The sequence below is a fragment of the Pteropus vampyrus genome, unplaced genomic scaffold (assembly GCF_000151845.1).
Source record: "Pteropus vampyrus isolate Shadow unplaced genomic scaffold, Pvam_2.0 Scaffold894, whole genome shotgun sequence".
NCBI lineage: Eukaryota > Metazoa > Chordata > Mammalia > Chiroptera > Pteropodidae > Pteropus > Pteropus vampyrus.
In genome coordinates, this window is record NW_011889675.1 from 336,195 (window position 1) to 349,874 (window position 13,680).

General features: G+C 35.8%; 1 protein-coding gene across 1 annotated transcript in view; it reads left to right on the forward strand.

Annotated features, from left to right (window-relative positions):
• The window catches only part of LUZP4 (leucine zipper protein 4), a 31,568-nt gene extending 22,632 nt beyond the window's left edge, over positions 1 to 8,936 (forward strand). Inside the window, 2 exon segments of the mRNA XM_011386072.1 lie at positions 2,533 to 2,585; positions 8,747 to 8,936. Of these exon segments, the coding sequence (XP_011384374.1) occupies positions 2,533 to 2,585; positions 8,747 to 8,936 (243 nt within the window).
• The last annotated feature ends 4,744 nt before the right edge of the window (positions 8,937 to 13,680 follow it).

Sequence of the window (13,680 nt, forward strand, 5' to 3'; positions counted from 1 at the left end):
TTATCCTTTAAATAGGAACAAAATCTCTTCTAATAGGCTTCCGGATACAGTTAGAACCTCATAGCTGTTTCTGTTTGCCAATTCATTTCTTGAGTCTGACTTTAGTTCCTACCGTTCTAAATTTTGCTATCAAACATTTTTTAATTACTTCCTTATTGTCAAATTCAAGGGCCTTTTTTAGTCCCCTTTTTCTGCTATTTCTTTGCAGTATTTCATTTATTCATTCAACACTTATTGAGCTCTTATTATATGCCAGAAATGTTCTATGTACTTAAGAAAAAATCTTTAAGAGAGAGGGGGGAGAAAGGGGGGAAAAGGGAAGTAGAAAGAGAAAGAGAGAGAGAGAAGGAGGGCAGAGGAAAGGAAAGAAGGAAGAAAGGAAAGAAAAAAGGGAAAAAAGAAATAAAGGAAGAAAGGAAAGGAGGGAGGGAGGGAAGAGTAAAAAGAAGGAAAGAAGGAAGAAGAGAGGGGATGGAGGGGGAGTGAGAGAAAGAGGAAGAAGGGAAGGAAGGAAGGAAGGAGGGAAGGGAGGGAGGAAGGAAGGAAGGAAGGAAGGAAGGAAGGAAGGAAGGAAGGAAGGAAGGAAGAAGGAAAGAAGGAAAGAAGGAAAGAAGGAAAGAAGGAAGGAAAGCAAGCATAAATACTTAGATGTATGGCAGTGAGTATAGGGGAGGGAATCCCAAACCAGCTAAGGAGGTTAAGAAAGGCATCCTAGAGGAGATGGTGTTCAAGTTGAGTCCTAGAGGCTGAGTAGGAGGAAGCAAAGCAAAAAAGGTGGAAAAGGCTTTCCAGTCACAGGAAACATCATGTGTAACAATTATAGAAGTGAAAGAAAGCATGGCATATTTAATAAACTGCAATTAGCTTAGTTTAGCCAGACTGCAGTGATTTTCAGACTGTGTACTGCGAAGTTCTAGGGGTTGTAAAGAGGTATCTCGGGCCATTGAAGGCAGTTTTGCTTTTTAGTATTTTGCATATTGAGATACCAAGTAAGATTTTGTTAGAACTAAGGATTATTCCACTGTTAAAAATAGTTTGAAAATCACTGAGCTCAGGTGTAAAGTGTGTTGTCAGAACTGTTGAGAGGTGTGTGGAGAGGTAGAAAGTCAGGAGACTGATGGCCTATGTGTCATGCTAGAGTATGGATTCTATATTGAGGGTAATGCAGAACTATTGACTTTAAGGAAGGAAATTATATTGACCAATTTATTTTAGAAATAATCACATTAGCTCAAATCCCTTTCTTCCAATAGTTTCTAGTTCAAATTCCTGCCCTTGTTTCCCCATTTCCATGGCTCCTATTCTCATTTCTTCTACTTTGGTTTATGTATCACCTAGTTAAGCTCCTGGATAATCTGCCATAATTTCCATATAAACTATACCTCCATTCTCTTGGCACCCTTATCTTTCTTTAGTTTTGGCAAGGACCCTGTTGACTAATGCTATCAGTAGAGTATGGGGTGAAGAGGGTATATGAAACTGTTTAACTCATGAAGTTGTTGCCATTAGACACACATCCATCTTGAATTCAAGGCTGCCTTCTGAAGCATCTTTACTTGTAAACACTAATATGTGCTTCCAACCTAAACAAGAGCTTTCCAATAAGAGAATATTTGACATGTAAATATTAACTTTTAAGAATACTTTCATGTGTTATTGTACTTTTATAGTCTACTGGCTATACAGACGTCTTGGCTGCTCTTATATTATTTGTAAGGCTGTTAATACCAAATCCACCTGCAAACTATAACTGTGGTCAGGACTTTATATAAAAACAGCTGAACCAGCAACCACCAGCTACATATAACTGGATGTACTGAAACCAGTTCAGTTATGGAGTGATCTGAGCCAATTAACATTTGGATGGAGTGTTTTAATTATGCTTTGGTTTGTTTCATTGACCACATGTAGGTGTAACCTATGTTGTCACTTATAAAATAATTATAGGAATAAGGATTTAAGTTAATTATTGAAAAAGATCCTAACATTCACCTGAAATACCTGATTGAGTTAGAAGTAAGACTTTCTAAAATTAAGTTGTTAGGATAATACAGTTCTCTATCTCACTTATCTTGAATAGAGTCAGGTCACAGCCTATTTATATAAAGAGTAGAAAGACACCCTTTGTGGATTTTATCTACAATTATTACCTTTCCCCTTGATTCAGATAAATGGTGTGTGGATCCAGGCCACAGCTAGATCTTGAGAGTTTTCTTCTGGGTCACTACTACTGCAAGGCTTAGGAGAAATCATTTGAGTTTTCTGAATCACCATTTCCTTATGTTTACGTGAGGAGGTTGGACTGCTTGATCTCTAAGGGTCTGCTAGCTTTGACATTCTTGATCTATGAAAAGGGAAGAACAACCTGAAATTGAATGTTTGACTAAGAATCGAGCAGAGAGAATTGTCTAAGGATCAAGCAGAGAGAATCGTGTCATTGAAAATGTTAATCAATTTAAAATACAGAAAGTAAGCACCTTGTACTGAGTAACAAAGGTTTTTGCATGATTTGTTTCAACCTTTCCCATTTAGATATCACCAGAAAATAATCATAACGCCTGTGAAAATTATCGAAGACGTGAAAGGTAATTGCATACAAACATCTGTATAACTAAATGTAATTATTCTTAGGGGTAAAATGAAAGAAAAATGAATAAATGTAACTTCCAGCAGAGGGCTTCTAGAAGCTGATTCTGAACAATCCATAACAATTTCTGTAAACAATCCTAATGTAGAACTAGAAAATTCATAAAACAACCTGGCTCGATTTTATGTTTATATTTTAGATTTCTGTGCATTCTTTGAAGTAAGGTATGAATATTTCCATATTACAGATGAATAAAATAAGCTCAATAGAGTATATTAACTTCTTTGAAGTCATACAACTAACAATCTAATTCAAATTTTAAATGATATATTCAAATTTGGTTTGTGTGGCTACAAAACCTGTGGGCTTTCTACTCTACCATATTGTCTCTTCACAAATACAAGTAAAGACAAGGTTAAATTCTTTAAAAACCTAGTGTATTAGTTTTCTATTGTTGCTTAAACAAATTACCACAAACAGCAGCTTAAAACAACACTCACTTATTATCTCACAATTCTATAATTCAGATGTCCAAGTGTGCTTGGCTGGCTTTTTAGCTAGGGTCTTATGGAATTGAAATCAGGGTCCTGGCCCTGGGCTTCTCTCTTATCTGGACACTCCGAAGAAGAAGCTTCCAAGCTCATTCTAGTTATTGGGAAAATTCGGTTCCTTGAGTTTTTGGGAATGAGGTTCCCATTTCCCTGTTGGCTTCTAGAGGCAGCCTGAATTCCCGTTCATGCGGCCCCTTCCACCTTCAAAACAGTGTCATATCCTGAAGGAACTCGTTGGGAGCCATTTTTAGAATTCTGCCTACCACATATAGATTGTTACACTTACCTGCTTTTAAAATAAGAACGTAATATATTGTATTCAGTAAATCAAAAAACATGAGCATGTTCTATGCTATGTTGTTAAAGAAAATGAAGAAAAAGAAAGAGGAATTATGACTAAAAGTTAAATTGGAAACCAATATTTATTTAATTGCTCAGAGCATTCTCTGTCTTTTTTCCAAATCAAACACTGATTTTGGTCCAGTTGAGTCCTAGTAGGAACAATATTTGTAACCAGAAAAAAAAAAAAAAAAACAACTGGAAAAGTACCTGATTTATTTAAAACCACTTTTAAATAAGTGGTTTTACAGCAACTTTATTGACAATATCAAGATAACCACACAGCATTTGGGTTTTTGTTGTTCTCTACATCTGTTAGAGTGTGACTACATGCTATGGTCTGAGTGTGTGTCCCCCAAATTCATATGTTGAAATCTTAATGCCCGATGTGATGGTGTTAGGAGGTAGGGACTTTGGGAGGTGGCTAGGTCATAAGGGTGGAGCCAATGAGATTAGTGCTTTTATAAAAAGAGACCCTGAAGAGCTTACTTGCCCCTTCCACCATGTGAGGACACAGCCAGAAACTGGCAGTCTGCAATCCAGAAGAGGGAATCCATCAGAACCTGACCATGTTGGCACCTTGATCTTGGACTTCTCAGCCTCCAGAACTTGAGAAATAAGTTTCTGTTGTTTATAAGTCACCCAGATTATAGTATTTTGTTATAGCACTCTGAACAGACTAAGACACTACATGTGGTAAACATTTTCCTTTAAACTATTTAACCATCCATTTTTTAAAAAAATTTTTACTGTTAATTTACATGAAGAGATGTTATATTAAGACAAAGCAAAAACCAGACCCACTAGCAACCAATGAGGAGACTCTATATAAGGGATACCCCTGCAACCTGGCAGAATAAAAATTTTGGATAGCCAGGTAGCTTTTTGTATTAATGCCTTACGTGCTCCAGCTATGTTTTTTGTAACAACTTTATTAAGATATAATTTTTATTCTATGAAGTTCAACCATTTAAAGTATATAATTCAGTGGCTTTTAGTATATTAACTGAGTTGTGCCACCACCATCATAATCTAATTTTAAAAATATTTTTATCCCCAAAAGAAACTCCTGATAGCCATTAGTATGGGGAGATAGCCACTCCCCATTTACTCCCTTCCCTCCTTCCCCCCAGCCCAAGGCAACTACTGATCCATTTTCTCTATATATGGAAGCTCTGGCTACTTTTGTTCCAAAATGCATACAGGCACAACCATACTTAAATAATAGTGAGACTGCTTTGGCATTTAAACAGTATAACAACTCATCTGCTGGTTTTGAAGTGACAATATAAAAAAGGCTACATTAATGCATGCATGTGATCCTTTGAATGCTATATAAACATTCCTAGATTCATTACTTGGAATCTTAAAAGGAAGCTTGAAGATTCTTGAATATACCATCTTCATTTTATAGCTAGTGGAAATGAGACCTTGAGGGATTAAATTGATTGGTCCAATGTTGTTCATCTAATTAGTAGCTGTCAAATATATATTTTTATTAAATATTATGCTTAATCGATATACATAAAACAGGAGGTTAAAGCTTTATTCATAAAGACTAAATATACTACAACCAAGAGTTCTCTGCACCAGCCCAGAGGAATATACCTGAAATTCAACTTTCAAGAAATGGGTAATCAGGTAAATGTAATAGAATTGCACGGTAAGCTTGTTCATGAGATGTTAAATAGTTCATGCCTTTTTTAGGTATGTACAATGGCATCTTTTATTTATAGGAAAAAATGTGGTTAACCAGAGTCTATCTGGAGCCCTTAATACACAAGGAATTTCTTCATTGTATTCCACCTTTGTGAAAGACATAATGGTCAAGAAAATAAGCCAACCTTAATTACTTATCTTTTAAATGAACTTCAAGTTAAACATGGATTTAGCTCAATCTACTATACATTTACATCTGTGGAGGCCTTAAGGCTCAATGTGGTTCTCATTTGCCAAGGAGACAGTTATGTTTACCAGATTATGTACTAAAGCAAATAAATATACTAACATATTTAAACATTTTTTCACAGCAGAAGTTGAAACCAAAAGAATTACCTGCCAACCTTAAGTTAGCAACAAATTAAATTAACCAGAGCATCATATTCCATCCATATTCTGATTAATTGTGTTCTGCATAAAAATATATGACTCATAAGTAGAAAATAGGCAATATATAGTGATGGATGTAGTAATTTAGTAATGGATATAGATCACCTATGCCTCAAAACAGTGTCAATCTGGTTTCTGATTTAGATTTTGAGGTGATATTTAAAAGAGTATTTCTTGAAGAAACTTAGGCTCAGTGGCAGACTAAATAAGGATGGAGCTGGAACTTAAGTCTTCTGAGGTTTTTGAGATAGGTGTTTCAGCTCATTGTAGACTAAAAATGCCAGTTGGAAGTCACCTGTCTCTAGGGGTGTCTTCACAAGGCAGATTACCACATTCCTGGGCATAGTCGAGGCATTTAATCTCCACTCCATTAAAGTAAGCCTGACCCTCATCCCACCTTGGAAGCTTACCCACCTACTCTGTCAGGTAATAGTATGCTTTCTTCCCTACACCTTCAATTAAAGCCCTTCGATGCCACTGTTTAGCACATAAGAACCAAAAAGTAGCCTCCGTAGTATACTATAGATCTGACAACTACTTCATGCTTCTAGGGTCACAGAGAAGAGCTCTGTGCATTTTCTTTAAACTCATAGTCTTCCTTCTGTCACTCACAGCCTTCAACCATCTCCTGTCTACTTTTAGTCACTAAGTTTCATGAGTATTTTATGAGATTGTTAATTCCCCGAGCTCATAGTTTTTCTCTCCTTCATAGACTAAACTTTCACTCAATGAGAGATTCTCTAAGCTGAAAAGGAAGACCAGGATCTGTTGCCATTCTGAAGACCAAAAAGTTCTTTCATTTTAAAGGTTTGCTGTTAACAGGGATACTGCACTGGATTTTATTCAAGGGCATATATATATTCTTTCGATACTTTTTACTGATTTTTGTTAATATATTTTCCTTATGTAAGCTTTGATGTAAGTACTCTGTCAAAACTATGCATTTACATAAAAGGAAAAAAATGTTTAGCTTTGTTTGCATAAAAGAACAGAAAAGTAAGAAGGAAGATCGCTTAGAATGTGAGATTTTAGGAAAACACCTATTTTTTTGGAATTACATGTCTTTTCAATATTAGAGAATTCGTTTCTTTGTTTAAATTTGTTCTTTGAGCTCTAGAAGCCACATGTGAATCCTAAGTAGACTCTATTTCAACAGTAGAGCAAGGTAATTGATAAGCATCTTATATGACTAAATATTCTGTGCCTCAAAAGTTAGTAAGATTAAATTCTACTCTTTGATTATTAAAACGCTGAATTTGTATCCAAACTTTTACATTTTTTTCTAGGAATTTATGCTTTTACTTTTGACATAAATTAATACAAATTTTAAACTGTTCTGTCATTTTCTGTGAACACGTTAAGTTAATAAAGTTTAAATCAAACTGTGGCTTTTTTCCTGTCCATTGATACTTGGTGTCCAAAGCAATAATGATCATGATACAGATTATCAAAGTACAACTTGGACCTCAACTGTGTCCAGCTAAGCCTGTTGTAAGTACACTGAAAACATTGATTTATAATTATTCATACTTCCATGTAAGGCTGGTGGATTTTAGCCTAATTTAATCAAGTCATCACATTTAATAGTTGTTTGTGCAAGGAAAGTGAAATACAGTATAGAAATATAAGAAAAGTTGGATTCTAGTCTGGGTCATTTATTTCACTGCTTTCTGAACCAAACTAACAGATGATAAAAACAATCTTCAATTTGATTTAAGGTCTGTATACTTTACTGTAGCTTTGCTGCAAAGTCCTAATCTTGAATACAGAGAATAACAATGTACATGAAGCTTCATAATGTAATTTGTGTAAAGTGGTTTGGAGAGACAATGTTTCTTCAGATTACAAAAACAGTACCTATTCACCGAAGAAATTTTACAAAACACAAAATGCCCCCCCCAATCACATATAACAGCTGTAATATGTACCTTCATATTTACTTTCTTTACACTGAGATTTCTTTCACAGCAAAGCTTTCCACAGTATTTTTCCAGTACCCCATTGCTAGACATTTAGGCTATTTCTAATTTGATTTTTTGTAAATTAAACTGTGATTGTAATTGCACCCAAATTTGTATGCCGAGTGCAGTAAGACCAATCATGAAAGCATCGAGTATGTAACAAGCAAAGAGTCTATTTCTAGAGGCACCCAAATGAGATGAGGAGGAAGCCCAAATCCATGTCCCTGAGGGGGAAAAGACGATGGGTTTTAAGGGGTTTGAAAGGAACCTTTCCTTGCAAAGAGAGAGAAGCTAAGTAGTTCTAAATCTTGATAAAGGAGATTAATGTTTTGGGGTAGAGGGCAGTTTTTGCAGGAATCTTGCATCAATTCTTCTACATTGCCATGGTATCTAAGGTGTCCTCTCCTGTTATTGTAGACTTCTTGGAGTCAAGGTCTTTCCTCCATGTTATCTCTAGATTCAGTTGGTCTCCTGATACCTGCGAAACAACTAAATGAATATCTCATGACTGTTGTTTGTAAAACCACTATCTTTAAATCACTCTAGTATAGCTTTGTTATCTATCCTTACATTTTTGAGAACTGGATATTGCTTACAAAAGCAGATTATTGACTAAGATTTCATCTCAAGGAACCATAAAGCTTAACTACAAATATTACGCAAGCTTCCACATATCTATCCTTAACTTTAAATGTTATCTTTTTAGTTAAGCTGCAGCTTCAAGATAAGCACCCTTGTACCTATATCTTTGCAGTACATTTTCAATTCATTCCATATGATCATGTTCTGGAAGTAGAATTGCTAGATAAGATAATACTTATTTAGAATGTTACACATATTCATAAATTGCTGTACAGAATATGAAAGGCTTGTTTTCTCATACCCTCATCAACAGAGAATATAAGAGAGATATACTGTTTTCAATGCCTTGTTTGGTAATGGATAATAATGGGTAAAGAGAAAAAGCATAAGTCAATGAACCTAGCAATATTTTCCAAGCTTCGAACGGTCTCTTTTCTATATTAAACACTGGCCATATAACTCATAACTCTCTTCCTCTCTGCCTTGAATAACATAAGAAGTACAAGAGCGTAAACTACCGGTTCGGTCAATGCCAAAAGATAAACACTCTAGCCATTTGTCAATACATGAACAAAGAAACAAGCGGACTGAATTTTCCATTTTGCCTCCTTTGGCAGTAATCATACCATTAATTTTTCAAGTGAAGTCCTCAAACCAGCATCATCAGCATCACCTGGAAACTTGCACATTCTCGAGTCTCACCCTAGACCTGTTGAATCAGAAGCTCTGGCTGTAGGCCCCAGCAATCTGTGGAATTCATGCTCAAGTCTGAGATTTTATAGCATACTGCGCCTTAGTGGTAACTAAAAATCTACCCAAGACCAAGTGAAATTGAAGAGACTATTTCCTGTCTCTCTCCATCTGTTTCAATCTTTCTACTTGTTACTTTTTACATGTCAAATGCCCTGCATCTCTCCCCTCAACTACATTCCCACTCTAATACTCTATCCTGTATATAATAGTGAATGTTGGAGGACCCTCTGCTTTGTTCACCTGTAGCACTCTCAATGCAGGCACCTGTATCTGATCTTAGGTTTCCTAGCAATAGGGCCCAAGATGTACCAACTTATTACATGCTATTCATTGGTTGTGGAAGGGGAGATCATAGAAGTAAGTGGCAGAGCTGGCATTTGAACCCAGATCTCTCAAGTTCCAGAGCCCATGCTCTTACCCTCTATAGCATTCATGGCTTTGCCTCAATATTGTTGTCTCTTCTGGAATTGTTCTTTTGTTCCTTTGTTTCAGCTGTGTTATGTTACATGGGATTAAAAAGGGGAAACACTATTATTTGGCCTTTTTATAATTTGATCCCTGGCTTCTCTTATTTCCTTCCAGTTTTCTTCTCCCATACATCTTTCTAGCCACACTATCTTCCTTGTTATGCCTCTAACACAGTTAGGCATAGTCTTGCCTCAGAGCAATTGCACTTGCCTTTCCATTAGCCTAGAACACTTTTCCCTCCAGAAGACATTTCCCCCTCTTTTCATTCAGGTTTCTGCTCAAATATCACTTCTTACAACAACTCAAAGGGACCTTCCATGATCACCCTATCTAAAATAGCATTTATCATTATCTAACATTTAATTATATCTTCATCTGTTTATTGTCACCCGTACCCTTGACTGTAAGCACAAGGGAATGGGCAGGGACTTTCTTGATTCTTTTTTTCTCTGTTTTATCTCCAGTGCCTAACACAATACCTGTTACATAGAAGGTGGTGATAAATATTTGTCATTAAGGGAAAGTCAGAGTCATGAAAAAATGCATTTTGAATAAAAAAGTATTGCAAAAAAATACATTAAACAAAGATTGGTAAAAATGTACCATCATGTGTTAGAATTTGGGAACTAAGAATTTTGTTAGAGATTGGTGTTTTTCCACATCCACTTTTTCAGATTTTACGAATTTTCTGAAATAATCACATTGCTATCAGAAAAAATAAATACAGTTATGGGTAAAATAATGTCATAAAAGTATTTAAGTTGTTTTTTGGTTTGTAAATCCAGTGCCTTTAGTTGTGTGGGGCTTTAAAAATTTTAATTAAATCAATCAATTGAATTTAAGTAATTAACTTTTATTTTTTTTAATTTATTTTTATTATGGTGACATTGGTTAATGAAATTCAATAAGTTTCAAGTGTACAATTCAACAGTGAGGCATATATATATATACTGCATTGTGTGTTCACCACCCATAATTAGATTTCTTTTTGTCACCACATATTTGATCCCTTTTACTGCAGATTGGTGTGGGGTTTTGTTTTTTGCTGTGGGTCTGTGGATCTGGCAGAAAAACTTCCCTGTTCCAGCTCAGTACTGCTGCTCAACCAGCAGATGGCAGCATTCAACCTCTAAAATATTGCCTTTCACTGACCTACAAACCCCACAGAAGTGGGGAGAGGGTAAGAGGGAGAAAAGGGGAGGAAGGGAGGAAAGGAAAGGAAGGAAAAAAGGGAGAGAGGAAGAAACCTTATGGTTAAAAAATTGTGGAGTGTTCAGGTATTTCAGAAAATGGACATTTGTCTGAAGCTGGAAAACATTCCTTACAGCACAGTTCCCCAGTTTAATTCAGGCTATTTAAACAACTAATCCTGAAACTTCACTAGTAGAGGAATGATGGCATAATTGTGTATTTCCTAGAGCCACACTTCATGGTCGTAGTCAAGATCAGCCTTCTGTGGCAGCTGCCTTCAAAGAGTAACTTGAAGACCTCTGAACAATTCCTCTCCCTTCCCAACAGCTCTAATTAATGCTCCCCCAAACCATTATCCTTTGCCAGATAACTGAGGTATATTAAACACCTGTCTCTTTTTAAATTTCCTTAGAAGAGTTCTAAGAGTTATGGAATTTTAATGTTATAAAGTTATAAAGTCTAGTTTTGTTCTTTCTTAGGGAAAGAGGTCTTAGACTAAAGGATTAAACAACTTTCTCATGATCATATATAGCTAGTGAGTGGCAGAGCTATGTAAAACAAGGCCTAAGTTCCCTACCTTCAGCCCAGTGTAGACTTTACGTTTGTTTTTGTTTTGTATGCCGAGACCCACAGCTATATCATACTGCTTTTCTTTAAGAATATATGCCTTGCAGTCTAGAACCTGCTTTAAAATATTCTAGCGACAAACAAGCAGATAAGTAAAATATAACTATAATAAACTTGTAAATAAATAATATACATGAAAATTCTATAATAAAGGTTTTTTAAAATTTTATTTTAGGTATACCTTATTATACCTTGTTTTGAATAAGCATACTAGACTCTCTCTGTTTAAAGCATATCCAGACTAGAGAACTGAGGAAGGAACATGAGAAAAGGAAAAATGGGAAATGGAGAATTGAGGATGAGGACAAACTTCTTCCAGTTACTTTTTCATTTAGTCTTGGTTCTTGACTGAACCAGCTCTGTGATCGTAGGCAAGTCATTTCCCTTCTATAAGCTTCCGTTTCTTAGTCAGTTGAGGTCTTTAGAAAAGATAGTCTTTTAGGCCCCCGCAAGTGATACATATTTCAGCTTCCTGCAACACCCTGAACTATTTAAATTCTTTGAATTTTCTGAAAAATGCCAAAGGAAGACTCAGAGCAATCCCCATGGTCCTGACCAGATCATTTCTTACAGCTAAGTAGCTCTACAGCCCCACAGTTCCTCAGAAGGTCCCAAGGCCACCAATTCTTGAATGAGATTGAAGTCTTTGGCAAGCAGCCATACTCACCGTAGAGGTCTCCGCATGGCCTGGGGTTACTAAAGGAGCATGGTTGTGTGCCACCACAGTGGGTTCCCTAGGCTTCCATTTGAATATAAGAGCACAGGCTGTGTTAGACCTCAGTTTAAATCCCATCTCTGACACTTCTTAGTTGTGTATGATCTTGGTTAGGTTATATCTAGTCCTCAATTTTTTCATATATAAAATTGTAAGAATTAAGTACGATAACAATAAATGTGAGTAGGAATATAGACAGAAGTTATGGAATAATATATTTGAAATATTGAATTTTTACTCTCCAGAGTAAAATTCACCCCTTCCTGTTTCAGTTGCTAGTCATTTCTGTACTCATTGCCTCAAGCAGCTGCATGTATCTTTTATAAGGCATAAACAGTAGGATCTTCCTGACTTTGGAGGGACAAAGTCTTTAGGCAATGGTATGCTGGAGCCAGCTCCACCTGGCTCTTAATTTTATTCAAAGTGAACTTAATGTAAAATTAACCATTTTAAAGTGAACAATTCAGCAACATGTTTCTAGTTCCAAAATATTTCCATCACTCCAAAATAAAACCCCATATACAGCTTTGTAGCTGTATTGTGTGACTTTCCGTGGGTGGCCAAATAAGTGGGATGAGAAATTGGCAGGTTTGGGGTCTGGTCATAGCTTTAATTGCTAACTCGGTATATAATTTTTGAGCTATCTTAACTTTTGCCCTACCCCTAGCATCTGGCAACCACCAATCTGTTCTCTGTTTCTATAAATTTACATATTCTGGATAGTTCATATAAATGGAATCCTGTGACCCTTTGTGTTTGGCTTCTTTCACTTAGCATAATATTTACAGGATTCATCCATCTCATAGTATATATCAGTACTTCATTCCTTTGTATGGTTGAATAATATTCCATTGTATAGATATACCACATACTACATTTTGTTTATCCATTTTTTTTTAATTAAAAATTATTGGGGTCACATTGATCAGCAAAATCCAATAAATTTCAAGTGTACAATTCAACAGTATATATATATATATATATATATAATATATATATATATTATATAGATAGATAGATAGATAGATAGATTTCCTTCCAAATATTTGACTCCTTTTACTCCTATCTACCCACCCCCAGTCTCTTCCTTCCCTCTGGTAACCAATAATCCACTGTCCATGTCCATGAGTATCTGTTTGTTTGTCATGTTCTTTTGTTGCTTTTAGCTTTATATCCCACATATAAGTGATATCATGTGATTTTCAACTTTTTCTGTCTGGCTTATTTCGCTTAGCATGATTATCTCGAGGTCCATCTATCTTGTCGCAAATGGCAGTATTTCATCTTTTCTTATGGCTGAATATTATGCCATTGTATATATGTACCACTGCTTCTTTAGTCAGTCATCTATCGTAGGACACTTCAGTTGCTTCCATGTCCTGGCCACTGTGAATAATGCTGCTTTGAACATCACATTCAGTTATGATTATGTCTTTGTGGATAAACGTTTTCAGATTTTTGGGTAAATACCCAGTAGAGGGATTTCTGGATCAAATGGTAATTCAATTCTTAGTTTTTTGTATCCATTCTTCAGTTAATGGACATTTGAGTGGGCTTTTTCTGTTTTTGGTTATTATGAATAATACTACCATGAACATTCTTGTATAATTTTTTTTTTTTTTGCGTGTGAGCATTTCAGTTCTCTTGGGTATGTACCTAGGAGTAGAGTTGCTGGGTCACATGGTAACTCCATGTTACCAGAAGTGGGAACAGATGCCTATAATCAGCTCTCAAGAGCCAGTTGCAAATAAGCACATTAAAAGGTTTTCAACATCATTAACCATCAGGGAAATGCAA